This window comes from Suillus clintonianus, assembly GCF_016758775.1.
Source record: "Suillus clintonianus strain FC179 chromosome Unknown DEU56scaffold_28, whole genome shotgun sequence".
Classification (NCBI taxonomy): domain Eukaryota; kingdom Fungi; phylum Basidiomycota; class Agaricomycetes; order Boletales; family Suillaceae; genus Suillus; species Suillus clintonianus.
The window spans coordinates 405,533-432,583 of record NW_024539252.1 but is presented as its reverse complement, the minus strand read 5'-3'; the positions used below and the strand labels follow the sequence as shown (position 1 = coordinate 432,583).

Here is a 27,051-nt window from a genome sequence, read left to right as displayed (position 1 = left end):
CATATCGCACAGCCACACAACATAATACACAGCACAAACCGGTAGATTATGAAAAGGGTAAAACGTGGATAAAGTGTGAAATTACACGAGAATATCACCACATTTTCTGTCAGACTCTCTTATCTGGTAATTTGCCAAATGTTACAGACTTTGCTATCATTATAGCGACATTTTCCCCTAGAATATACCCACAATTCACAGATATTTCTCCAGTACAATTGATATATATATGCTGCTGCTGCTATATTCAAAATATTGTTTGGTAGCACGCTATAGCTTGTGCACGCTCGTCCCAGCTGCAGCTCATTAATATATCATTGAATGCATGGACATTATGGGTATGTACTACATAGCAGAGTACAACTAACACCCGCCAGGCCAGCACTGTGCTCCGCAAGTTCCGGCTCGAGAGCTTGTGATGAGAGAGATCGAGACGGCGAGTACCTAAGCTGGAGAAAAAAAATGGGGGTATCAGCTTTCAGAAATCATTACTCGTATAGATATCTCACTGGAAGTATCAAGCTGGGTGTAAAGTGGATAGCCCTACTAAAATAAAGTGAATATATGCGCATATTGTCAACCAGATAACATACCCAATCAATTTGCAAGATCAATTCCGGTTAACAAGACTCGAAGCGAGAGCATGGCGGCGGCTGTGTGTGGATGATTGATGGATAGTCAGATGAATAACTCATCGAGAAATGTTGACAACGTACATGAGCTATGGCTGTCTCGCACATGATAACACGTCGAACCTCGGATGTCTATAAGTTCCTCGAGCTGCGCGGGACAATGTAATATAACATCAGCCCCGAAATTGGTCAAGTAAAAAATCACATACATTGACCACAAGTCGTCAAGTTGTTGTATCTGTGAAGGCTCGTGAGGGTGATTAGCATGATAAACAAGAGCCTCCCAATGCAACATCACCATAAATTGTGTGTGCATTAAGGATCCTGGTGCGTGGTCATGGTCGAGAGTCAAGAGTGCTGGGGCCAACCAGAACAAAATCACAACTAAGTACGAGTTCACCGCGCGTGGGACTTAGACGATTTTCGCAAACTGGGTGCGACATCATGCATCATGATCAACGTACGCACGCACGTTGACTTGTCATACATATTGCCTGTCGAGAAACAACGCAGTAACTTGAGAAAGTCGGACAATACATGAAGAGATAATCTGGATCCAGGAAAATGTGAGAATATTTGGAGGAAATCTGAGATTGTGCGATGTTATCCGAAAGTAATAGTTTGCGAGTTTATGCTGTGATAGGGTTGCTGTGGCTGGTCGACTCGGACGCCATCATATCATCTTCTGATAGCATTGGATTTCAGCTCCAGAATGGCGACAGACGAAGATACGCGTAAAACTATCAGTGCGTTGAAGGCTACTCCCGATGCACTTTCCCTTAGATCTTTATCACAGACAGACTGCTCCTCGTCAATGCCTTGACAGAGGGCGCTTTGGAAGAGATGATGGTAAACCCTGAATATTTCGACGAAGACAATGAGGAATTCCTTGGAGACTTCAACTGCACAGACGCGTAAGCCGCTCACATGCAGGGGGATGTTTTGCTGATGCACTCGGCACGTTAGGTTGGGAAATACTGGTAAGTTGTATTCAAAGTCTACTCCACTACTAGTAACTCACGTTCGTGAGGCATCGGGAAGCCCTTCATCTTGCGTTCGTATCGCGAGCTCTAATATTATTGATGTGATTCCTCATATCCATCTCGTGACCCTTCAGTGTACGTCAAGGGCATCCGGCTGATGTAGCGGCTCTCTGCGGTGGGGCTGTCGACCTTGACCTCCACAACAAGAATGGCGATACACCACTTTATATCGCTTTGAAGGAGATTGACGATGCTGAGGCACGTTTAGAAATTGTCGCAGAACTACTAAGTTGCGGCGCAGAGAGCAAACAGTGGGTTCCTCACATATTCAAGTCAGTCAGACAAGGTGCTGAACGCCTTCCCTAGGACAATGCCAGGGGGGCTCACACCACTGGAGTACGCAAAAAGCCGATTTCCTTCAGAAAAGAACTTGCATGAGATTATCGCAAATCCTCCAGGTGATGAAGAGGAAGATGAACTTCAGCCAGAGCAACTTAGAAAGCAAATGTATGACAGCAGTGATTTTGCAGACGGTAAGATATTCGCCGATTCTCTTCCATTAGCCACCTTCACAATCTACTTGCTAGATGACGAAGATGAAGGCGAGGGATCGACCCCGGAGACCGATTAGACGACATACTAATATCATTCACATTCCTCGAATATCATAGACCAATGGGGCCCTTGAAGTTATCCAATATTTCGCATGCGCTTTGCCTTCGATCTCATTCCAATTTTCCTTTGGAACGTAATTGTTCACCAGCATTTTTATTTATTTCGCAGCCATATCTCTGTATCGTGAGCTGTGCAGTGCGCACAAGATTTAATCTTCTGCTCAATGTCTAACTTTCGAACTCAATGTGACAAGGACGTACGATTGGTATTGTTATCAGAGTAGACGAACGAATGGTGAGGAGATATCATGGCAGAACGATAGGCAACTGTCACTTGTAAGGCCGTTAAAAATTAGCAGCAATGAGGCTGGCAATGAAAGCGCCGACAGTCTGGAAAGAACATGATCAGCGAGAATATTAACAAATGAAACATTTTTACTTCTCACTCTCAAGAAGTCAGACTCGGGAGCATCGGCACTGTCGATGAGGTTAGTAGTCTCCAGGAAGTTAGCACGCCTGTAGAGCACTAGTACGATGTCGATTCTCGAAAGGCGGCGGCGAGACATCGAGATTTGGCCAGGCTTATCCGAGTTCGATAAACCTACCACCTCCAGCGCCAAGATAGCAGAGAAAGATGATCGGATGCCAAGTTATAGCAGCCTGACCATCCCTCTCTGCTAACTAGGAATGCAATGACTCGGAAATGGAAATGCAGAAGCTGCGCCAGTCCCTCGCAAACTAACGCTCTGATGCGCATTGGGCTAAGCGCAAGTTGAGCGAAACTTAAAATAACCAATTCCCACGGTGAGTGAGTCTAGAATCTCTGTTTGACTTTGCAGTCACTTTGTACAACCGTCATCGATTCATCACCGCCACACGCTTCCAGTGCTTCTTCTAAGTTGGACTTGTAGGAGAACTGCATAAAACTTTAAAGAAGGAACAACTGTTGTGTCTTTCTTCTATATGGCGGGTCTGGCGTCACTGAGTCTCAGGGCCGAGCGTCTAAGTACTGCCATATGTCGATGGCTACCGTGACGGTGGGATTCTAGAACGTCGATGCTGAGAATACGTACGCCTCGGTTTGGTTCCGCATTCACCTTCCGCATTCATAGATACGACTTTACTAACACCCCAGGATCTTTTCCTACCTGTATATACCATTTAACGGCAGGACAGGACACTATCAAAAGCAATCTGGTTTCAGCAGTGCTATGGCGAGCAAGGTGGGTAGCAGTAGATTTTTCTGAGTCGGGTGCTCTCTGCAATAAGCTAAGAAGTGATGACAGACTGCGACCAGCACGCCGAACAGAGTAGAAGTAAACCAGCGTGCACTGGTTGATAAATTGCTCTCTCGACATGCCGAAGAGTTCACAGGTTCGTTGAGGCACACCATGTCCTGGGTAGCGCGATCGACTGAGGAGCGCCTAGTGTTTCGAGAGCTATTACAGAATGCTGATGACGCCAGAGCGAAGAAGGTCCTAATAGAGTTTCAGACCATCGACTATTCTACATCCGCGGAAGCAAATGGCCAGGCAAATAGAATCAATGACTCGGAGACGATCCCGGACCTGAACACTACGAAGGTGAGCTTGGGATGGGGTTGTCCTCGAACTTAGCGCTTAGGCATCTCGGCAGTTATTCAAATGGATTGTTCGAAACAATGGTGATTACTTTGAAGAGAAGGACTGGGAACGGCTGACGAAAATCGGTATGATGATTATCCTTAAATAATTTTCGCTTACTGTTGTTACTAGCGGATGGAAAGCATGACGAACAGAAAATTGGAGCATATGGTGTTGGTTCGTAGTGCTCTGTAACACACCTTCAATCGGCCTAATGAATGTATTGATTTGCAGGGTTCTATAGTGTTTTCGGTGCCACCGACAGCCCGATGGTCTTCTCTGGAGGTACGCGCCAATCCCTTTACATGACTAGATCCACCATATCATTTGCTGCACCGCACAAGGCAAATGTCTGTCAATATTTTTCAAGGGTGACCAGGTATACGATGGAGCTCAGTGCTACCTTTGCTTTACTTACATTTTCCTCCAGCTATATACATTACAGGATACTTGTGCTATGAGCGAGTGGACCTCCATCGAGATGGACCTGAAGGAAGATATGCAAGTTCCCATCCCGAAACCATTCGACTTCGCCCGATTTTTGGCAGCTGCAATGACATTCATGTCGAGTGTGGAAAACGCTCATGTTTTATTCAACAACAAAGTCTTCGTGAAGATCGCTAAGCCTAGACAGGTACCCACACCGATTTGTGTTCCCAAAGACATGTTGCCAAGGAGCAAGGGAGGCACGATGAATATCGAGGCAGTTTCAGTAGTTAGTGGGTGGCACTTGCATTTTCGGCATGTGCTGCATACTGAATATCCTAAAGCTCGAGAAATTACCGTTGAACTCACAGACTGGGCACGCGCCTCCGGAACAAAAACCCATATCCACATCTCTCTGGTAATGAAAACCTATCGAAGGATCCTGTGAAACGCAAAGACTTTTGGGATGGCTCCAATAGTGAAGCCCCTGAAGTCGCCAAAGTAGTATCTCGAGCTTCGACCCATGCCCGCCCGCCCTGGTGGACCCATAGCGCCAGATACACAGTATATTCGGCTCAAGTAACGACTAGTCCTAGCGAGGGCCTTCAAAGGGGCCTAAGAGCAATGACAAAGGGAGATCCTCCTTTCCACTTCAATTTTGAGTTGGTCTACGTGAGCCTTCCAATGATCTCGTTATAAACTTTATGCCATCATGAATACAGTTCTCCAAGGAGGAGCAGGATGCAAGAGCAGCAGAGGAGAAGAGCGATCCTGACATGGGAAGCGTATTCAGGGGACCGCAAGGTCTATTTCCTCAGCTAGATGGGTATGCTATTTGTTTTTTTCTGTGTACGTTGTCATGTCATCATTATTTTAGGGAATACATGTCCCGGATCTTCATCGTAGGTTCGTCATCGTGTTCGATGAGAAACGTGCTAATGAGTCGTAGGGTCAAAGTACAGCGCAAACGACTGGTATTGGTGGGCACATGTCTGGCCTATTCATTCCCACTGTGGAACGAGGATCCATTGATCTAACGTGGGTCCTTATTTTCTGCACTTAAAGTTATCTCACAATTGCTTAGAAACGGCCATGTCGCAAGTTCGTGCCAACCTCGGTCGTTTTCCTTTGAAGTGTACTGATCATTCACACAGAGTGGAATGAAGAACTCCTGTATGTAGGTGGGTTCCTTGCAAGGCTTGTGTATGAACAGGAGATTCGCAAGGTCCGGGATGATTGGCCTGCAGTCGACGGTATTATTGTCCCGACGGCTCACGCTTCGGCGCTATCCTCAAAAGCCAAGGCCTCATATGCCATGCGTTACTTCACGTTCCAACCATCCACTCCGGATGCCCCAGTCTCGAAAATCTTGCAAGATGCGTTTTTCGACTGTTTCGACTATTCCCTCAACGAACATTTCCCCGTCTTGACAAATTCTGGTATTCGCTACACTAAGGAAGTTCGGAACTCTCACGTTGATTTTGTCTCCTTCATGAAATTGGTGCCTACACGTCTTCCGACGTCACCTGGCGACCCACCATGTTTAGTGGACTTCCTCCCTGAGTAATATCAGGTCCGGGAGTACACGTTTCAAGACGTGCTGGGCGAATTGGGTGCAAGGACCTTGAAAGAGGAAGAGATGGTTGGTTGTCTGCGGTGGTGGGTCAACTTCACAAGTCAGCTTGAAGACGAAGACAAGGAAACTACTCTCACATTCCTGTCCCGCCTGACAGGGCAGGCCAAGTCGGAAATCAGGAATTCCACGCGTGTTGTGGAACTTCGCAACATCAGCAAGTTTATTGATTCCAACGTTTGGCTCCCTTGGCTCCAGTCGGACGATGCTCTTCCTCCAGACACCATCCCGTTTTCGTTTACGAGGACTCTTGACCGACGAAACTTTTCCTCGTCACTTCTGTGGCAGCCAATGACCGTTGTGGACTGGCTGAGTCACTTGATAAGCCCTCAGATCGACGCGGCCCATGACATCCGCAAAAGCGCTACGTACTCTAACCGTATCCTGGGGATTCTGGGCAAAATTTGGCCCGTGTTGTCCAGTGAAATGAAATCCCAGGCAAAGGATCTCATGCAGGATGTCCCATGGATTGCAACAAATCTAGGATTCCAGCGACCTGGTGGAGCGTATTTCCCAGAACCAGACGTCTTTCATGATTTGCCTGTTGTCTCTGTCAACCTGATGGATCCGCAAGTTCTCACTGTACTCGGCGAGTTCGGGGTCAAACGGCATCTTTGAAGAGCTTTTTGCCAAGTGCGTTAAATTTCAAGGCCTTGATTTAACATTGTTGATAACTTTCCAGGGCGGACAGATCGAGCACCTTTGTATGATAGCGTGAAGGTGGAGCGAAGGGGGAGATTAGATGTGCCGGGGCAAGAGAGTAAGTCAATCTTCGAGGAGGAGACAGAGAGGGAATGATATTTATTGAAGGTGGCGATGGTAAACATTTAGAGAATTCTAAAGAGGATAAACAAGTCTAAGCGCGTGCATCGAGACAGTCGCTGCAACATCAACAGTCAGTCATTTCAATGCTGAGCAAGCTGAAAATCTCCCTTCACACAGCAGTCCAGCTTGTTTCGACCGGATCTTGGCTAGGGCGCCTCCGTTCGTGGAGCTAAGTGTGTAGGGTCCCGCACTTACTACGCAGCGCCATAGCAAAGAAATATGACCTGATGCCAGTTTATAGCAGCCTGACCATCCTTATGCTAGGTCGGAATGCGATGTTATACAGAAGCTGCACCAGTCTCTCGCAAACTAACGCCATAATGTGCATAGTTGTCATCATCATATGCCGCAAGTGCTGAGCGCGTCTATAAGTTACGACACATCCGGCTTCTCAACCATCGCCACTTCCGTGGTGGCCGCGCCACCGCCACAAACATTGACGGCCTAGACTATGTAATGTGCTACGTCGCGTTAGCAGCTGCTAAAATTCCGACACGGTGAGTCTGACAACATGCATCACATTTGTCGACGGTTTATGGGCATACTAGTTGGGCGCTGCAATACTCCCACGTTTACCCACGAGTTCTTGCAGCGTGAGTAACGCCGCAAGCACTGGAAGGTAAAAATTGAAATTTGGTCATACCAGTTGGAGATATATTGACGAGAGTATGTTTTGCAGTCCCTTCGCCCCTTTATCTTGGAGGACAGCCTGCAATAACTCATGCAATCAATCCCTCAGGCTTCCGAGTCCGTACCTGTACATATGACGACTCTCCAATTCCCTGGGACTTGGCCCCTGGGTGCGCCCGATCTATCTCCCTATGTATTTCATTCTCCTGTCTTTGGCCCTTTTGGTAAGATCCCGTAATCTGCAGCAAAGTAGAGCCTATCAACTGAAGCTTGCCGGTTTCTAGAGGGTCATTACTCATTACTCATTGCTCATTCCTGGGTGCTACATAATTCTAGGTTCTAGTGTCGAGCGCTCGAGGTGCGGCCGACCCAGCCGTCTTATTCAAATACTTGTGTTTGATTTCCGTGCCCGACGGTCTCGTCCATTGAATGCCAGAAAGATTGTGCGTGATTAATCATACTCGTGTGCGTCTTCACACGAACTTTGAACCCTCGCTGATTAACTGGTGGTAGTGATGGTGCTTGGATCTCGCCGGCCGCGTTGTGGTCAAAGCAACGACCATTTCAAGCTCATTATATTACAATTATAGCAAGTCGCGGCACCGAGCATTGTGCAAATTCAATAACACCCACGGAATTTAATGAGCGATCAAAGTTCTGTTCTTTGTTTCTTTCTTCTGGAGAGATATATAGATTCCGCGATGGCGATGGTGATGGCGGCTGCCGTTCTGGCCAAGAACGCACGTTTTCTGCAAGCTTCAAGATCCGCTGCCTGAAAAAAGATGTCAGTCACTGGGCGCATGCGGTGCGCAGAATGGAAGGAAGGAAGAACAAAAAGCAAAAGCTAATATGTACAGCCTTGCAATGCGACATATGCCATGGATCGATCTAGGTTTCTCATTCCTCAAATTCTAGATTTTTTTTTACGAGACTGGGCGATATTAATAATCATATGACGGCGCGGCTCATGTTTGAAGGGGTTTGTATGTAACTGGAATGGTGGTGAATTGTTAAGTGGAATGGAAAATTAATGATGATGGTGATGAAGCGTTTGGTAACCACCTGCCGCCACTGTCACTGTCGTATCGATAACGAGTTCAAGTTGAAACTTTGTCGAATACGAACGTGGACCAGACTCCATGGCCAGAGGGCAGTGAACGAGAGGCAGTGTTTTTTATCGATTCGAATTTCGGGCCTGTTGTCCGATATCTTCTTGAGTTATTGGGATAGAACTGCCTTGTATGATGGTCGAGCCCAACCTTCTCGATGACACGTCCGGGCTCCACGCCGGGCATCACAGCACTTCAATTGTGAAAGCGATGTTCAGGTCGGACTCGTCGACGGTGATGGTATAAGCAGTATCGACACGTCCGAGATCATCGTGGCTGACATTGATTTGCGCTTGCGCTTGCCAAGCAATCAAGCGCTAGCGATGCTGTGGAGGGAACCGGACTCGAGCTCCATGATCATTGATCAGTACAGGATTAGCTACAGACGACCTGCCTATTCCTGACTTTTATGAGGTTTTAAACGTTATGATACGATGATATGAGAACCTCTGGCGAAGTGGCACGATACCATTCAGCGACTAATCTAACCTCAGTCTGCATGAGTGTCGATCTCTGGAATTTGGAAGGACTCGATAACAACCTTGCGTTATCGTTCTCACAGCACAACTCAATTCTGCGCAAAGATAATGATAATCACCAGCTGTACCGCGGTATCTAGGCGCCCGAGCAAAAAATGAATAAGAAGACTCGATGAGGAAGGACAATTAAATTTAAAAGCTGGCATTGAAAATAGGGTGACGCGCGGAGTGATCATAAATGGACGGCGGTGCCAATGACAGATTTTCAGGTTTTGCTTCGAATGATGTATGAAAAGGAACCGTCTAAAGAAGGACTAAAAAGGAGTGAGATTGCCAACGTGCACCAGCACCTAGGAACGAGCGTCAGCAACGTGCCTACTGTCATACAAAGATGTTTAATGAGATCTCATTGACAAATGTTGCATGGAAGCTGATCAGAGTACTATGATTGAAGACGAGTTGGTAGTAGGCTTGATGTGGACAATCCGTCGTGAGTTGTAGCCAATCAACGGTAGAAGGGTGGATAAGTTGACTGTTTAATCAATAGCCATTGATATCGTCTTCGCCAGGATAAACATAGTCGAAAGATAAGTATAAAGGCCAGTGTTCGATGGATGTGATGATCGGGTTTAAAGAGAGATGCGACGAGCGACACAAAGACTGTTCCCACGTCGATATGCATATAGCTTTCACATAGCGCGGTTCCTCGCCTCACAGCCCTGTGTTCCGTTGCTTATCGCCAATAGAGTTCCCTAGATTCACGGGATGAGGTGGACATCTAGGAAAGAGGGCAGCCGAGTGGGTGGCGTGAGACTTGACTTCCTTGAGGATTGACATGAGTGGGTGCAGTTGAAACGGCTACGGGAGAAATCGGACGAAGGGGCAAAAAGGAGATGAGAAAACCGAGGGAGTCAATAGATTTCGAACATCAGAAGTTGATCCTTGGAGAACTTGCCAATGATAGATTCTCGGATAGCGCAGAAATGGCATAATTGATACATGCAGTGATAAAGGATCGACAGAGACGTACAAGAAGAAAAAAATAGGCGGATTGTGGGGCCACGTTTGACATTCTGTAGGGAGGATGATGAAATCGTAAGACGACCCCATGAACCACAATGACGTTATTTGTGACGCTCGCCGACACGCTCGTAGGTGCAAAGACGTTATCGATAGCAGATAGAAGATGATGCTACAGTCGACTGAGGGGGTCGGTAGACTATAGCGAGCATGGCCTATCAGATGACCCTTAGTGAAACCGGATTTGTTACTGGAACATGTTGAACAGGATGGCGTGTCCGTGAGACACACCAGTTTGGGAGGGCGCAAGAAGATTACTTGCAATGGGAATAGCGCCGACCAGTGTCCGTATTTCGATAAGCTTGGTGAGTTCGCATTTTATGCGCATTTTCGAGTGGAGTGAATATGGCTGGAACAAGAATCTAGAGGATACTAGTAGGAACTAGACGGTTCATGATAAGGAACGTGAGATCCCGATGCTGGAGTAACTTTATTACTAATTCCGGAATGGCGAACCCGATTCAGATCTCGGAGGAGATCACTCCATCGTAGTGAAAATAAACAGTTTCTCTGGTTTCAACTGGTCTCATTCGAGCACCCATCTCCCTCTACCCCCCTTCGAGGGCTTGTACACTACATATCACATCCATCCAGGTATTTAACTCACCTCTCTCATTTTTTCTTCCTACTGACGTCACTTTAGATGACTTGTGCAGCAGCACCTGATGTCTACCGCCTCCGCTCAGCAGCGCCGACCTTCTCAAACGAACGCGGCCCAGGAGCATTTGCATCTTTGGGCTCTCTGCCCAGACGCAAATCTCATTCTCCCTCCTTCCCCCACGGTCGCAAGTCACCCGCATTTCATATCCACGGTACTGATGACCCTGATGACCGCTACTTGTCCTCATCAGACTCCCCCGACGAGCAGACCACCCTGACTGACCCCCCACAAAAATTTTCACAAGGAGCTTTACAATTGCATCCGTCTGTTCCCTTTCCCCGCCGCTCTCCCTCTCCCCCTTCCCTAACACCTCTTTCTTCACCCTCAATTACCTCTCCTCGAACACAGTCTCGTGCATCATCTACAGCTCGAATTCTTCCCAACGGAAAACCACTCAAATCATCACTCAAATCCTCATCTTCCACGCTCTCCACGCTCTCCATCCCTTCTCCTCCACTTGAACTCCAGCGCAATAGTAATCATCTCCACTTGCGTTCCAAATCTGAACCATCCACCCCTACTTCTCATGCACCAAAAAATGTCCACTTCCCAGACACTGATGTCGGCCTGGCTTCTATCCGCATTTTCAGCCGCTCTGCCCGTCCAACGGCAGTCAGCACCCCTGAAAATCCCAACGGTGATGAAACAGAGACCGAAGGCGAGGACCAACCATCAAACGGATTCCCCTTCCCAAAATTCCCTTCTCAGAACCCGAATTTCGAGATGGACACCGCTAATTCATCAGTAGTGCCCGTTACTAATCACCCCTCTCATGCAAACGTCCTAATCGAGTCTCTCCATTTCTCGCATGCTTCGTCAAATGGCGTCAACCCACATTTAAGCGGTACTCTTCTCGTGCGCAATCTGGCATACGAGAAACATGTCGCTGTGCGGTTTACCCTTGATGAATGGCAGACTGTCAGCGAAGTGAGAGCGCAATTTGTTGCTTCTGTTCCATCCCTTCCATCCGCATTTTCATTGTCTGCCTCGTCGAAAACAACTGTTGGCGACCTCGTCGCTCTGGATGCAAACAACACCGGGTGGGATCGCTTTTCGTTTATGATTCGTTTGGAAGACTATGCACACAGCTTGGGGTCGCGAGTGTTGTGGCTCGCTGCGCGTTATAGGTTGCACTCGACGCATGTTGTTTCATCGACGGAAGTTTCAGGCCCTGGTGGTGAATGGTGGGATAATAACAATGGCGGAAACTACCGTGTTGCTTTCCGCACAGCGCGACCAACGCCTAACAGAGTCCGGAGAGACACAGCGCCTGGTGAGCATTTCATTTTTCACATTTCTTACAACGGTCAGTTAATGGCTGAAAATTGCAGAATCCACCGTACCTTCTATGGCGACAATACCCACGTCCCGCGACCAACATGCTCCCGGCTCGTTTGTTCCGCAGTTCAGTTCAAGTCCAACCTTGGCATTTGGACACGATATGACATTCTTGTCCTCGCCCACAAGAGATGGAAAGGAGAAAGTTTTACTACCATCGCGGTCAGGGAAGCTCCGTCTCCCTAACTATGCTGCACCTCCGGTAGTCTCCCCAGTCTCCCCAACTTCCTCTGCAACTTCAGTACCTGCGCAGCGCTCTAATTCTCCACCCTCACTCTCCTCGTCGACCCAACGCCCAGCACTCCAAGTGCCTGTCTCACAATCACACGATTACGACTCCCCTTCACCTGCATCTTCAACGCTCTCGACGCCCTCTGCATCACCCAATATCGTCCCGCGCGTTATGATCGGTGGGCACCCTGCGAATTACGCACGTCCTGAGCAGTCGCACATTGATGACTGGGAGTGGATGGCGCCGCCAACACGCGCTGTGATGTCGAAGCGGCCGAGCGTGCAAAGGAGTGTGACGGATGGGCCAGCTGGTCTTAGCGGATCTGGCGTGCCTGGATTGCCTGCAAGAGCCAAATCGTCTTCGGGACCACCCGGGAGTGATGGGCTATCTGGAGATTCGCTGTATAATGCATTTGTGACGCGTTGGTGCTTTGCGCAGGGGACGCCTACTGCGGGCGCGAGTCCGTATCATGGGTCTCCGTCTGGTGGCGACGAGGGAATTTTAGCGTGAGGGTGCGTTTTTGAAGAAAAGAGGAGCACCCAACCCGCCTTGTACGATTTTGACGACTTCGGCTTTATCATGCCGTCCGCCTGTGATGACGCACTCATCTCATGCATTCACAGTACATAAGCACAGACACGCTGCTGCACCCCATTTCGTGCTTCGATTTTTTCGAAATGTATGTTTCTGTTTCTGTCCCTGCCCGTTGTATTTATTTATTCCTGATCTCTCCACGATCTGTACTAACACCACACCATCGCTCATGCTATTGACATTATCTCTTCCTCTTTTTTTTTTTTCCTTTTGCCCTTACTGCACACGGCTTCCTGGATAATCATGATATTTCTATTTCCTCTTGCTTAGTAGTAGCGGATTTTCTTTCTTTTTTTGTTGGCTTGCTTTTTCATATACCTCCATCAAAAGCGCTCACATACTACTCGGCGCATCGCATTGTCAAATCGCACTCACAGTGTATGCCTATGACTCGTGTATCTGTTGTATAATACATATGCATTATGCTTAGTTATCATATATAGGGATTTTTTTGGGAACTTTCGATCGGATCCGATGTCTTTGTTTGTTAACTGATCATTGATCATTGGTGCGATGGCGTTTCCGCACTGCGCAGTACTTTGATTGGGGCGTTCTTGGCACTTTTTTTCATTGTCTTTTGAGCTCCGCTCGGACTAGTATGTACTGTCATCGTCTGGACTGTTGTCGAGTCTTTCGGACTTTGGATGTTCCTCTGAGAATCTTCTCAGAGGAATTTCCAGAATACTCGTAGATTCGTCGTCGCGACTCGCGTGGGTCATGGATTGACCAGAGTCCTCGTGCGTTGAACTTCAAGTTTGCGATGTGATTGTCGAATCTCGATGTCAATGTCGTGATATCGCCATCACATGATCTGCTGGGAGTAGACTAGCCCATTGAATGGGCGCCTAGACATCATGCATCATAGCTCTGCCTGCGCCTCCGCCACCGACATTTTCATCGTCAACGTTCCTGACCAGGTCCACACAATGACGCCATCACATCAATGGCATCACTCGTGACCATCGCCTAGGCTCACTCGAGACTTGCTTGGTCGTGGCATTAACTTGTGAGCATGAATAATTCCTTTCATTTTCGAACGGTCAGACAGGCCTCATTAATATTAATAGTATTACTTTTACCCGTAAAGCATGCGCAGGGATTATTAATGAGTTTCCTGCGACAGATCGTAAGAGGAAGGAATACATGTACAGAACAGAACGTGGTTGTTGGTTCTGATAGACTTGGAGAACGTGCGCATGGCATTGCGGGGTAATCCCCAACTTTAATCAGTCTTTTCCCCACATGCCCATGCACATGCGCAAGTGATCATATGAGCTGTGCATACTGCCGGTCAGTGTCTGCTCATGATCTTCTCTCATTCAAGCAGTCCCGGGCCAGGACAGTTGACAGTTGATCAGGACGTCGATCGATGAGTCTTGATATTCATCACACTCAGATACAGGTATAATACACCCTCCCGTAGGCTCACCACCACCACCACCACCACCACCAGTCATCCACGCAACGGCAATGACGCAATTGTTCTAGTCGTGGCGATCGCCCTTGGCTCACTCAGCAAATTTTCCTTGGCGCTCAAGCGGTGTTTTTCATTATTATGATTTTCATTTTCCAAGTGTTTGGTTCATCAATGCTTTGTGGGCTTTTGCACCCAGGAATCAGTAACATCTTCATGTGCATCTTTATCTTTATCTTCGCGGCAACACTTCATATGGGGTTTTTTCAAGACTGGGCCCATGTGAATGGCCCATCCGTTTATCCCGCAACTTCGTCCCAGAACCTCCTTTAAGTATATCTGAGTCCGTCCTGCACATCATGATATTATAGGGATCATGATTCATGACTATACCCAAGTGCGTCGCGCTCGAGAACAACAACAACAGTGTGTGTGTGGAATTGACTATCCCCCTGAAGCGTGTAATAATCGGCATGGGGATAAACAGTGCTACAAATTCAATGATGCACCCCGTCTCGATGATCGATAGGTATCACACGAAGGTTCGGACATGGCGACTTGCCAAGCTCATGTGACTTCTTTCACGACGCGATTTTGCAAACGACTTCAAAAAGGGGTTGTCCCCGAGACGGCCTATTTGCTTTTGTACTAGCCCAACGCCGTCATATGCGCACATGTCGGAGGATACCTGACAACGTATGTATTCAATTCGTCTTCAACCTTCCAGTGCGTTTGTGTTCCGACCCAAATTCTTGGTTCAGGCTTATCTTAACCTCGCTGGCATGCCCTACCATGCCGTCGTTCTCAATCATGTCCCTCAACTCCTCTCTTAATAACCCGTCTTCTCGGTCCGTTTTCTAACTTCTCGCACTAGCAGCTCTTAATTTTAACCCAATAGCTCCTATAGCTAGCTGCGCGCATGTGCGTGCATTCGCAACAACTGACATTCAATGATCAACGAGAGAAGCCAACATCATGCTCATCATGCTGTTCGTACTTTCTACTGTGATTATGGGGTATCCCAGCCCAATCCCCGCCCGCACCCGCACATACGCATCAGGTGTGTTCTGGAGAACACGATACGATCAACGGAACATAATCATAGTTCTCGGCAATCATTTGAATTGACGTTCACGGGGACAAAGTCTGGGGTCAACTTCGTCCCACAACGTCGCCTTAACGGGAGACTCACACTACATATGCATACGACATCTAAATATATACATGCTTCCCCCTTTTCTGATCGACAATCATGATAATTTGGATCGACAGGATCATGATCCATGACAGTCCCCGAAGGGAACTGATAGGCTTCGGGCTTCGGTCGCGCGCGCTCAGATGGTCTGATCGCGAAGGTACCTATTTTGCGCATGCCACCAGCTCAGGGGGCCACAAATGATCAGACGCGAGAAGCCTGCCCGGAGTTGCGCGAGACGGCGTCGGTAGAGATGGGATAGGATAGGATATATATGTATAGCTTGAGGGCTGGGCTGGGCATTTTTAGAATTCGATTGGCGTTTGCTTCTTCGAAGACAACTATGGCAAATAGTATCCCTCGACAGTATTAGTGCGTGGGTAGTACTAGTGCTGGCTGTGCCTCATCGTCGGGATTCACCGCGGTGCTCCGTCTGCTGTTGTCTCGAGTTGGTTGACATTGGTATTGGTATTGGTTGCCAGCAGCCATCCATTGCCATAGTCGTGCGTCAGGCGTACGACTTGTAGCAAAATGGAAACCATGCCATTGTGGAGTGACGCATTGCAATAACGGCGGCGCAGTTTTTGCAGTTTTTCTTCATGTTGAAATGTAGGAGCTTCGTGCGATTACCAATGGAACACAGTTTATCCAAGGGGTGAGTGTGAGGTGAGCCAAGCCCTCATCGATCTCATCGGTCAAATCGTGACATTTCGCTTCTCCACTAATCTCCGCCAGGGTTCGATAACCAACCGATAAGCAAGACCAGCACGGATCCGCGACTAGCAGGGCTTGTAATGGTAATGGCCGCCTTCAGGAATGCATATGTGCGAGGTTGGGCTTCGGTTGTAAAGACCAGTAAAGAGCACGCTGATATCGAAATGAACCGACCTGGCGGCGGCGGAGTCGCGTAGCATAACCCCAGCGCACTGATATCGAAATGAGTCGACTCGGCATCGGCGGAGCCGCGTAGCATAACCACCGTGGAGCGCATAGACGTTGGAGTGGGGGACCCCTAGGCGAGGGGCGGAGTAGCAATCGCGTAGCACCGTAGCTTAATCACCCTTGGGGTGTCCTTCGGGCTTTGTCGTAGCGTAGTGCTCTTCATCACTTCTTGCCTTGCTCGCGATATGCAGGCACATAGTTGCGGATACACCGCTCCAACGTATATGATAGATATCGAGGGCGCGTCCTCGCATCGTAGTCCAGATAGAGTCTATAACTCCAAAAGATGATGAATTGGCGTTTTTTTTTTTTAAAAAAAAAAGAATTGACATTTCTGCAGAGAGTAATGATCGTTGACCGTCTCACTGGAGTAATGCGATAAATCAGGTGCTACCGGGACAGCTGTTGCAGATGGGGAAGTCATGGCTGCGCCGCTTGGCTTGTCCGTAGTAGTATACGTCAGGCTGGTTACGAGCCTCCTCAGGCGCATGTGATACTGGAACGGCATACGCCGTCCACTATTGACATGCAAGCTAAGTCAGATGGGCACGATTGATATCGGTAATACGCAGAATAGTGCCCGACGACTGCCAGGCAGCACAGCAGACATTCAACCTGAAGAAGACGATGATAATTAATATGTTGCTTCAGGGTTGCAGCTTTTACTCACTAACAACTGTGTTTCGTCTCTGACATCAAAACGCTCCGCAATGATACACAATACAATCCGTGTCAGGGGATTCAGGGAATCAGGGAACACCTCGCTCATCAAATTACAAGCATGCCCCTTCCAGCTGGACTGGTTTAACGTAAGGGTTCAAGGGGAAGTTAATGTGCATACACCCATACCCAGGGCTACAACCAGCAACATGTCCGCGGGATCCTGAGGACCTGGGCCCCCCACATTTAACAGCTTCAGCGAATACGTACGACTGCACGCTTTCGCGCGTGAATTGGTCTCCCAGTTCGTGTGCGCAGTGACGAAAATTAACCCCAAGCAAACAATTCTTTCAGACGAGATGACCTTGTTCAGAAGACAGTTTATTGGCCTCAAAAGGTCAATACACCAATGAGTAGAACAGTGCTCAATATGTGCCACAACAGGGTGTAAATCCGCGCGCTGTGGATTAAAGAAAACAATAAGTGACGATAATATGTGAGGCACTGCATCTACTATGTGCGCATTGTCTCTTAGCACTAGTAGAAATACACGAGCAAAGTTGGCTCACATGGAACCCGCTACTCAGGCAGATTTTATGAAATATAAAGTTCCTCTTGTGTGTTTATTCCTAAAAGCCGACAGAAAAATCGATGGTCAGTAGACAAGCGACATGTATCCGAATAACGCGAACACCCACCAAGTTCCTCTCTGACCGGCTTCAATTCGTCCAAGTAAGCTTGGTACTGCTGCTTGTTCTCCACCTTTTCCCTGATGCCCTCGAAGACACGGACAGCAGTTGCGTAGTCGTTTACCCGGCGTGATGCACGGAGGGCAGCTTCAACAACACCAGGTGAAGGAACGAGGTCGTGTGCGAAGCAGTTGTTGAGGCCACGTTGTACCTCAAAGAGGTCCTGTGCGCCTTGGAAGAAAGCGACGTAGCGCTCAGAGAACTGCTCAAACGTTTCTTGACTGTGCGAGTCCGATGATGAAAAGCGGTGTGGTGTGGTGAGGGCGGAGGTCGCAGCGCGACGAAGGACGACATTAGGCCGTGCGCGGATGACGGAGGAAAGCATGCGCTGGCTCATGATGACGATGAAGAAGGAGCACGACAAACGAGGGACAGCTGCAGTTGAGAAAAAGTCTTACGCGCGGAGATAAACGTAAATCGGTTTGAACGTTGTCTCAATGATCCGGAAAGCTCCGAAGTGAAATGTAGAGCACTCGAGTCTCGAGTACGCAAACGATAAATATTGCAACCAATCTAAACTACATATTACATGCGTGTACAACTATATTCACTTGGTGGGGAGGTCAAGCGCTGAGATCTCCTCCACACCAAGTGACTATATCGCAGAAATCCTAGCCCCAAACTGGCTTGCAATACCGACCCTTTCCATAGTACCTTTGCACCAGGTCCACCTTTCCGCACTCGTCAAGCATGTCATCAGCTGGTCCTTGGCTAACGTTGAGTCAATTCGAGGACTAGATTGTTCGGACTATGACCGGGACCGTTGCAAGTCTCAAGAAACGGGACCAAGTGTTTCGGCAACCCCCGGCACAATATTTGCTTTTGTTTGGTTCAACTGTACAGTTACCTCAGCCACACTCGGTCGCTGTTCAGAACAACCTGTAAGGCTCAGCAGCAATCCTCAAAATGTCGACCGACCTCCAGTGGCTCCTTATCCGCGTTAGTTGCATCACAATAGTGCTCCATAATGTGAATACTAAAAAAAATTGAAACTGCAGAAATACAACTCCTTCCTTGTGAAGAAGGTCCCTGAAGGTCCGATCTTCTCCAAGGAGCCCGTATGTCGTGTGTTCGAACTTGCACGCGAGTGCTAAGCTTACCTTGTATCAGGGTAACCTCCTGAACCTCCACTCGCACAAATACTCAGGTCTTGCTAACTCCAAGGTGCGTAGCCCTACTGTGATAAAACGACCTCCATTAAACGTGATATCAATAGACCATCGACATCCAGAGCTCTGAGTCTGGACTACAGATCACCACCAAGAAATCGAAGGCATCGCCACGCGCCGTTCGTCCTGCACGGACAACCGCAAACATCCGCAACCGGTCAGGAGGCCGTCGCTCATTGGGAGTCGTTGCTTCCGTCGCGAAGAAGGGATACCGTCCCGACCTGAGAGCTGTGAGTCTTGATAGTTTGCTTCCGGATTTCATGGAATCAGATTTCTCGACAACACCAAAAGCACTCTCGTTAGAACCCGCTGGAAACCACCGTAAGGTGTATGAAAGTTGGGCGTGGACATGTTTGCAATATCAATCCGGCCCTGTTTGGGCTATTCGTCATAACTCATAATTACCACTGCGTATCTTCCGCCGCAGTGGGCTGATACGGACGACTACATCCGTTACAACATCTTTATTGTACGATTCGTCGAAGAACTTGTGCTGACACCTGTTTCTTCGCTTTCTAGGCTGCTCTTGGCCGTTCCTCCGCACTGCTTGCTGCACAAAAAGAGAAGAAAGCTTCGCCACCGAAGAAAGTCCGAGGGAAGAAGGCAGCAGCATCCATTGCATGATTGATTTCTTTGTATCTCTAGTGCCTCCATTGCTATGTTCGTCCATGTCGAAATAAGCACCCATGCCTCACATTTCTCGTTGGCTGCAAAAATGATGGTACATTTCAACGAGATTGACACCTATACAAATACACTGGTGGTACAGCGACGCGCTATCGTGGTACACATGATCTTTCTCCCTTCAATGAATCCAGCATTCTCGAACTACACAAGGCTTTTTCTTAGACTCCGAAGCTCTTGCCCGCAGGTTGAGCAATCCTGCCTCCACCTCCATAGCCACTCTTACCGCCGACATTGTCTTTGGTGGGCCTACTAGCCTCTGCCTTGCGATAAGCGCTCTCTTGAAGCCTGTTGTCGTCGTGGTTCCCCTGCCCGTGATGTTTCCTCTTCTTTGGAATATCTTCTTCGTTGTGTGGAGGGACGTGTGGTTCCTCATCGCCATGGCCTGCCGGGCGCGGATAATCAGTGTTCTGGGTTTGATTTGTGCCAAGGTTTGGAGTAGCTTCCCTGTATATTGAATCGGTTTCAAGGGTTGGTCATTGGTGGTTTAACGTTGGTCGACTAGCACTCACGAATTGGCACGAGGCCTCGGGCGCGAGGTCACTGAGAGCCGACGACCTCCCACTCTGACTACAAGGGAACCAAGAGTAAGAACTGGGCCGCGTGAATGTTGTCACTCTTAAACATACTTGCAGGGGGATGTTGAGTGACTGCTGGGTCGGACATGATGAAATATTTTGAGGGATGGTGATGGTCAATGTGTGGGGACTGCGAGTTCACTGTGGTGCAAACAGTCACCTGACTTGGCAAAGATCCGGTGACCTCAACAACGAACCGCTTGTAGACACTGCGCAATATAACTCGATCACTGAATATATAGGGCAAAATTGAAGCTCTTGTTCAACGATAAGCTTTCGTTGAGTCAAGATACTCGTACAAGTCGAGTCCGTATGCTACGGCCCACAGCGCCGATTTGCAATTGCGCGACGTCACATCGAGCGCGTCAAAAGGTTGTTTTTGCATGTGTCCATAGCATGGGGACGACATAAATGTGAAAATGACATAGAGACCAGAATAAACGCGCAGAAAATTTACTCTTCCTCCTCTTCCTCGCCACCCTCTTCCCGCTTGGCAGCAGCTGCAGCGCGCTTGCGCTTGACACGGCCAGGGCGTCCACCTCCGTATGGCGATGTGAGAGCGAAGTCGATGTGCTTCTGGGAGTCAAGACGGACTACGAACGATGGGATGTTGACAATTTGCTTGCCGACGCTAAGAAATGATGTTCAGAACCATGGCGATAGAAAATACCATACACATAAGCACATACCGGATGTGACGTTGTCTGATCAAAACACGGGCGTGGTGAATGCTCTTTGCAAGGTTGGTCTTGAAGACCTGCGTTTGGAGACGACGTTCCAAGAAGTCCTCCACCTTCAATGCCAACACGTAATCCAGACGCATGCGGGTCTCGTCCAACACACCAATCCGAACGAGCCGACGAATGAGAGCGTTACCCTCGAAGAGACGCTTGGGATCTTTGTCATCAAGTTTGAGCAGCTCACGGGCTGCACGACGGATTTTGGAAAGGATGAGACCGATACGCCAGATCTCACGCTTGTTTCGTAGACCGTACTCGCCAGCAAGCTGTAGATAGTATGATACAAAACGTGAGATTTTGTATCTATGATTCCGGGTCGATCATACCTTCAACTCAGCATCGAGACGAGCTGAACCGAACGGGCGACGAGGGACTTTGTATCTGTAGGATTAATGCGATACGAACAAGGCCATAAATCAGCAAGCTGAAAGCCTTCCACTCAAGTGGATCTTGAAGAATGAGACGCTCACGTCTTGCTGTGATTCCGCGGGGCCCTAAAAAGCTGCTCAACAGTCTATCCATCACGTCCAACGACATTCATACCTGGGCATTTTTCTTGAGGGATGGCCTTGACGGTGTACACCAAATGTTGGTGGCCTAATCGGGATGTAAGCCTCGCCTGTGCCACAACTGTAAAGTACCACGCAAGCCACCCGGAGATTTCCGGTGCAACAAGCCTTCACATACTCAATATCGACACCGCCGCCGACGACATTGTACGTCTCCCAAATTTCATCCAAGCCCGCTGCTGACGTTCTACTCAAGCCCTCAAGATGCCTCACTCATTCGGTTACCGTGCGCGTACGCGCCACATGTTCAAGCGGGGCTTCAAGGGTCGGTTATTTCATCAAGTTGTGGAAACACTCGAAGACTGACATTGCGTGCAGACCATGGCCCCGTTAAATTGTCGACGTACCTCATTAACTACCGCATCGGTGACATCGTCGATATCAAGGCAAACGCCGCCCAACAAAAGGGTATGCCTCACAAATACTACCACGGGTGCGTTTATTTCAAGTTTCATCTGTCATTGATCATCTAAACATCTTCTAGACGGACTGGAATCGTCTACAACGTCACCCCCCACGCTGTCGGTGTCATTGTCTACAAGGTCGTCGGCAACCGCTACATCGAGAAGCGGGTGAACCTCCGTGTCGAGCACGTGAGGCACTCGAAATGCCGGCAGGAGTTCTTGGACAGGGTGAAGCGCAACCATGATGCACATGTCGCTGCAAAAGAGAAGGGCGGTGAGTAGGCGTGACTTCCCGGTTTTGGCGCATCTTATAACCTGCCTTTCAGAGCGTATCTCGCTGAAGCGTGTCCACGTTCTCCCTCGGGAGGCACACACCGTCTCGGTCGCCCAAAACACGCCGCAAACGATGACGCCCGTTCCTTACGAGACTACCATCTAATGGAATTGTGTTCGTGTTGCTACTCATATGAGATTTTCACTATGCATCGTATACTACTGTCATGCTACCATGCAATCATGACTTGAACGCATCATCACGGACGACTCTCGCCAGATTGTTCGTCTATCAGTCGAGTGAATACAACGTAGGGTCACCCTGGTTCTTTGTTGTCAATCAAAAAGTTACCCGGTCAAGTCGCTGGGTAAAGATCAATACTACAAGTAGGTCAAACTCATTACATGGTCAACAAAACCTGTTCATTGCTAGGAAATATTTTGTAACAAAGTCCTAATGTAAAGCTTCAAGAAAACCACAGATACCTCATGTCCACAGCACGTATTTTGTTTACACAGAACGCTAACAGGAGAATTTTGTACGTATGGTCGACGCTGTTTCTCGGGGCCCTCGACTGGCTCCAGGCGCAGGCGGGGGACCAAGGACGGGTGACTGATCCGCAACTGTCATACCCGCAGCTTGCTCGAGATACGAACCACCATCAGATGAGCCGTCCCATATCGGCGTCCTCCATATGTGCACTGTACCATCATGGCTGCCCGTCGCTAACATGAAGGGGTCGTCAGTTGAATGATTCCATGCGACACATGTCAAGTCCCCGCCGAACATCTGAGGTCGGATGTAGTGGAGCAAAATTGCAGTATCGCGTTCCCAGATATGGATATCGCCCGCTGAGACAGGATTAAGATCTGAGCGTTTAGACAGGATCTCGCCAGAAACGTACCTTTGCCCGCACATAACACTAGCTGATCATCCACACCGCCGAAGTAACTCGGTCCCACAAAATCCACATGAGCTGTGGGCTGATACGTGTGACGGAGAATAAGCCTAGCGATTTGTGCATAGGGGTTTTCGCGGTCTTTAGTATCCCGTACTAACTCCATCTTCCATAGCTGCGGAGGTGTCTGCAAACATGAAACGGCGTGAAGAGAAGAATACGACGCATTTGGTTGTCCATATACCTTGTACTCGAATGAAATCAACACATTGCCACCCCTTTTGGACACCGTTATATCACGCACGTCGTTGAAGACGGGTGTTTGGCTTTTGGACTCCATCGGTGAGAAGGTTGAAGACAATGAAGAAACATACTTACTTTTCAAATGTTCCGGTCTCCATGTTGAAAACTGCAGTAAGTTGAGTCAAACGCACCACCGCGGATACGCATACCACCTACCTACTATGCACTTCTCAACCCTAGTAGTGCGGCTTGGATGCATCCCGTTAGGTGCCGCAAGGAGTGGACCAACACCCAGCAACCGTTGACCATCTGGAGTCACAGCCACATTGTGCAGCTGGATGTGGCCAAAGTGGTAAGAATCCAGAACCTTGCAAGATGTTTAGTCGATATTCCCTTAGCACAACATGTCTAATCACCCTTCCTTTAATGTCCTGATGGCGGAGTTCATGAGTGACCAGGATGTACAAATGGCAATAGTCGCACTAACCAGTTTGAGAACTCTGCTACCTTCGACTGAAAAGAATTGTGCTATCGGAAGAAAGCATCAGCAACGTGCAATCAGACAGGAAGGATGAAACGAATCACTCTCGTTCGCAGGCAGCCATACGACGGACGACACAGAGTGCGGGCGTTCGATTGTTCTCTTGCAGATTCCATCCTCCGTCCAAACCTTGATTCCGCGGGGTAATCTCGTCAAGAGAATGTTACCAGAATCGGACCTGTCCGATCACGTTTGATGTTTAGAAACAGAAGAACATCCGTTGTCTCACATACCATGCAACCTGACCGATGAAGCCTCGCACGTGTACAAGAATGGCATGGATTGCAAAAGCATCCTAAGCAGGGGTAGTGTTAACAACGAGATGGAAACGCGGCACTTAATGTGCTTACCTCCACACGAAAGATGACGGAAGATCGATCCCAACTTGATACTTCACCTCAGCACAAGAAGCTCCGATGAACCTGCCACAACGCACCTTGACGTAGCAAGATATTTGCCGCTCGGGGAGAATTGTAAATGCCGGACAAGGGCGGTGTGTACGGAGAGGTCCTGTACAGGTTCTAGGGTTTTCAGCTTCGGGCTTAAAGTGGCTCGCGGTCCTCGCATAGCGTCCAAATCCACGGACGAGGGCCGAGTGGGAGATATCCCAATAGTAGAGTTCCAGCAGTCGAAGGATGGAAGTCGTTGCGGCATCGGGGGCCGCCCCGCTTGCTGTTGTTGCATTACGATGACAGAACGTACAGCTCCTTTGAAGCGCTGACGGGCGATGGTCGGGCGAGACGACTTGGTTTCCTCACTAGTGAGCCCTTCCATTGAAGTAGGATTCTCGGTGAAAGCCGAGGACACCGACGTAGAGATGTCGCGGCGGTGAGAAAGATCGTCCCTCGGCGGGCCCTCCTGCATAGTGGGAAGAGTATGGTCCCTACGTCCGATCCGGGTAATCACGTCGGTGAGCTTGAAAGAGATTCGTCTTAACAGGCTACTGATGACCTCGATGCACGGGGGAATGATGCTACGCATTGTCACGAATAGCCCAAGGCAAAGTATGCGCTGTATTGCTTCAGCGATTGCATCATCCAGCCAGATCTGACCATGGTAGTGAACAAATATCCAACGCTCCGAGACGAACCAAGCTGAGACAACAGCCAGGCCGAAGGAGGTGCCTGTCTGTGATTTGGGTAAGCATACATTTCAATAGCGGCTGGAACTATCCGTAGACTTGCCGTGAAAACAGTGGTGATCGTGGACGTGACAAATCCCTGAGTGCAGATGTTATGTCTTGGAAATTCTTTCTGCACTGGAATAAGACCCATACCTGATCTGTGGCATATGTGAACAGCATCAAGCCCGCGGAAAAGCATGCCACAGACATCACGAGAAACACTAAAGGCGATCGTTTAATCCATATCAATACCCACCAAGGTACCCTATGCCCTGGAGAGCGACTGAAGACTGTTATTTGACCCGAATACAAGCGGCACGCGGAGTAGACTTACTACATTGCTTGCTTCCAGGTAAGACCCAGGAGACTGTTCACTGCGGCTGCTATGCTGAAAACCAATGAAGAGAACCAGAACGCATTGACAGAAGTCTCCAGCACGCCGTCCGTCAACCGGTATGAGAACTGTAAGGTCGTCGCCGTCACAACCGAAAAGAACGTTGCGACTGTCGACAGGTTCAACAAGTTTGATGCTGCATGGTGCTGGGCGAATCGAATCGTTGGAACACCTGGAAGAGAAGGTAAATATGAATTTGCCAAGGAGAGACTGACTGTATACCGATTTCAATAAACATGGACAGATTGACTGTGATGTTGTCAATGTGCTCCCCAATCTCCGATGTTAAATCATGGATATAGCGCTGCACTGCTGGATAGCGAAATTGACCTGAAAACTAGTCTGCACGATTCTTGAATGTAGATCAATCAGAGGCGCGCTACCTTTGTACTCCTGAAGACATGAAGCCCAATACTAGACAACACGGTGAACAGAGGGATCGACGGTGCGTTCGACAAAAAGTTTACCTTCAGATCACATTCAAAAGAACGCATTGACGTATTGACGGCCTCGTCTGTGAACTCAGGGAACTCGTTCAGGCAGTTCAGGAACGTTACGACGTCTTCTGCGAAGCCAGCAAATTGATCGGGAAAACTTTCAGGATCGGTGTGGGCCTTGGACAAAGGTTGATTATCTGTGCGCCGCCGCTCTGTCCACTCATGAACAATCGGCTCTTCTCGAGGTTGACGCGAAATCTTCCGAGGAAACAAAGTAGCTGCGTTCTCGCGAAATAGAAACAGCAGCTTCGCGAGGCGGTCGCGTAGTCCAAACCCAGAGGATAAGATTCCAACGGAACTGCCAAGCTGGCGAGCAGCATTGGCAAAGTTGCGCAGCTACATGGAAGATAAGCGCCAAAGTATAAAAGTGCACCTATTTTTATTCCCACCTCTTTGTCAAGATTATCTATTCGCCTGTAAAAGATCGCTCAGTACAAAATGACGAAAGTACGAAGGCGCACTCACCTCTCAAACTTGTTGAATGATTCCGATCCTGCTATTTGCAGCTTCTCATCTATTGTCGCTGAACAGGCATATGAGGCCAACATCGCGTGCTGCACTGACCAATACTCACGATCGTCATCTTCGAAGGCGGGAGGAAAGTTGGCATCTAAAAAGTGTATAATTAGCAGTGTATGATGGTCAGCGGAGGTAACTGACCATTGTCTAGAGAAGACTCATTCGTGAGTTCGCTAAGGACATTTAAGAGACTAATGATAGTCTGATTTCGTCTCGAATCTCCATACGCTTCACCTCGAGGGTAGGAGTTAGGTATACCGGAAATACTTGAGGCCGCATCGTGGAAAGAACGAGATGCATGAACTATTCCAGTGCATTGAATCCGAGTCAGAAGGATCAAGATCTATTCCCCTGGAAGACATACCACGAGACATAGTGGGCCGGCACTATAGGTGCGTTGCGTCCCTGGGATACAAAGGTGGTAGGATGGGAGAATCCTAGTTTTGATACCGAGGATGAAGAGCAAGCGAGTGAAATAAGGTCTTAAATACACCTCCATACGGCAGAGCAGCAGCCTTATAGACAAGCACCGCTCGTAAAAGTCGTGATGAAATTATTCATTCACCCAGCCTATCTCCGAAGTGAGGAATGTAAGAAGGT

General features: G+C 48.6%; 9 protein-coding genes across 9 annotated transcripts; 5 read left to right on the top strand and 4 right to left on the bottom strand.

The window, feature by feature from the left end:
- The first annotated feature begins 1,225 nt into the window (after positions 1-1,225).
- Positions 1,226-2,504, top strand: DEU56DRAFT_799289 (uncharacterized protein). Its single transcript, XM_041353026.1, has 7 exons — positions 1,226-1,378; positions 1,429-1,546; positions 1,599-1,612; positions 1,674-1,686; positions 1,750-1,926; positions 1,982-2,148; positions 2,203-2,504. The coding sequence occupies exons 1-7, from the start codon at positions 1,345-1,347 to the stop codon at positions 2,244-2,246; spliced, it is 567 nt and encodes a 188-aa protein (XP_041209466.1). The 5' UTR covers positions 1,226-1,344; the 3' UTR covers positions 2,247-2,504.
- Positions 2,505-3,088: 584 nt separating this feature from the next.
- DEU56DRAFT_900984 (uncharacterized protein) lies at positions 3,089-6,528 on the top strand (the record flags this gene model as incomplete). The annotated part of the gene is made up of 16 exons (XM_041356532.1): positions 3,089-3,452; positions 3,516-3,603; positions 3,658-3,812; positions 3,853-3,937; positions 3,984-4,028; positions 4,086-4,136; positions 4,196-4,230; positions 4,282-4,570; positions 4,622-4,695; positions 4,716-4,949; positions 5,000-5,103; positions 5,155-5,179; positions 5,227-5,315; positions 5,362-5,378; positions 5,459-5,778; positions 5,851-6,528. The coding sequence occupies exons 1-16, from the start codon at positions 3,441-3,443 to the stop codon at positions 6,526-6,528; spliced, it is 2,301 nt and encodes a 766-aa protein (XP_041209465.1). The 5' UTR covers positions 3,089-3,440.
- Positions 6,529-10,676: 4,148 nt separating this feature from the next.
- On the top strand, positions 10,677-12,774 carry DEU56DRAFT_911893 (carbohydrate-binding module family 21 protein; the record flags this gene model as incomplete). The annotated part of the gene is made up of 2 exons (XM_041357334.1): positions 10,677-11,967; positions 12,026-12,774. The coding sequence occupies 2 exons, from the start codon at positions 10,677-10,679 to the stop codon at positions 12,772-12,774; spliced, it is 2,040 nt and encodes a 679-aa protein (XP_041209464.1).
- Positions 12,775-17,390: 4,616 nt separating this feature from the next.
- On the bottom strand, positions 17,391-18,279 carry DEU56DRAFT_297799 (COX5A, subunit VA of cytochrome c oxidase). Its single transcript, XM_041345540.1, has 3 exons — positions 17,768-18,279; positions 17,639-17,698; positions 17,391-17,579 (listed from the first exon to the last, which is right to left on the bottom strand). The coding sequence occupies exons 1-2, from the start codon at positions 18,153-18,155 to the stop codon at positions 17,664-17,666; spliced, it is 423 nt and encodes a 140-aa protein (XP_041209463.1). The 5' UTR covers positions 18,156-18,279; the 3' UTR covers positions 17,391-17,579; positions 17,639-17,663.
- Positions 18,280-18,724: 445 nt separating this feature from the next.
- Positions 18,725-19,611, top strand: DEU56DRAFT_735122 (ribosomal protein L28e; the record flags this gene model as incomplete). Its single annotated transcript, XM_041348432.1, has 5 exons — positions 18,725-18,757; positions 18,817-18,876; positions 18,929-18,982; positions 19,035-19,217; positions 19,507-19,611. 5 exons carry the CDS (start codon positions 18,725-18,727, stop codon positions 19,609-19,611), a joined length of 435 nt encoding a protein of 144 aa, XP_041209462.1.
- Positions 19,612-19,736: 125 nt separating this feature from the next.
- Positions 19,737-20,519, bottom strand: DEU56DRAFT_297657 (uncharacterized protein). Its single transcript, XM_041345539.1, has 3 exons — positions 20,301-20,519; positions 20,184-20,241; positions 19,737-20,118 (listed from the first exon to the last, which is right to left on the bottom strand). Exons 1-3 carry the CDS (start codon positions 20,335-20,337, stop codon positions 19,833-19,835), a joined length of 381 nt encoding a protein of 126 aa, XP_041209461.1. The 5' UTR covers positions 20,338-20,519; the 3' UTR covers positions 19,737-19,832.
- Positions 20,420-21,635, bottom strand: DEU56DRAFT_298145 (uncharacterized protein). The gene is made up of 5 exons (XM_041345541.1): positions 21,533-21,635; positions 21,460-21,483; positions 21,316-21,370; positions 20,939-21,255; positions 20,420-20,880 (listed from the first exon to the last, which is right to left on the bottom strand). Exons 1-5 carry the CDS (start codon positions 21,538-21,540, stop codon positions 20,703-20,705), a joined length of 582 nt encoding a protein of 193 aa, XP_041209460.1. The 5' UTR covers positions 21,541-21,635; the 3' UTR covers positions 20,420-20,702.
- A 127-nt stretch (positions 21,636-21,762) lies between these two features.
- Positions 21,763-22,401, top strand: DEU56DRAFT_735256 (ribosomal protein L21e-domain-containing protein; the record flags this gene model as incomplete). Its single annotated transcript, XM_041348442.1, has 4 exons — positions 21,763-21,823; positions 21,877-21,991; positions 22,043-22,236; positions 22,289-22,401. 4 exons carry the CDS (start codon positions 21,763-21,765, stop codon positions 22,399-22,401), a joined length of 483 nt encoding a protein of 160 aa, XP_041209459.1.
- Positions 22,402-22,758: 357 nt separating this feature from the next.
- DEU56DRAFT_911887 (quinon protein alcohol dehydrogenase-like superfamily) lies at positions 22,759-26,825 on the bottom strand (the record flags this gene model as incomplete). Its single annotated transcript, XM_041357333.1, has 22 exons — positions 22,759-23,087; positions 23,141-23,321; positions 23,379-23,460; positions 23,513-23,543; positions 23,594-23,744; positions 23,794-23,808; positions 23,865-23,890; positions 23,963-24,096; positions 24,152-24,213; positions 24,269-24,302; positions 24,355-24,929; positions 24,971-25,138; positions 25,195-25,324; positions 25,376-25,607; positions 25,658-25,765; positions 25,819-25,849; positions 25,903-26,268; positions 26,322-26,346; positions 26,398-26,455; positions 26,507-26,542; positions 26,593-26,754; positions 26,816-26,825. 22 exons carry the CDS (start codon positions 26,823-26,825, stop codon positions 22,759-22,761), a joined length of 2,946 nt encoding a protein of 981 aa, XP_041209458.1.
- Positions 26,826-27,051: the final 226 nt, after the last annotated feature.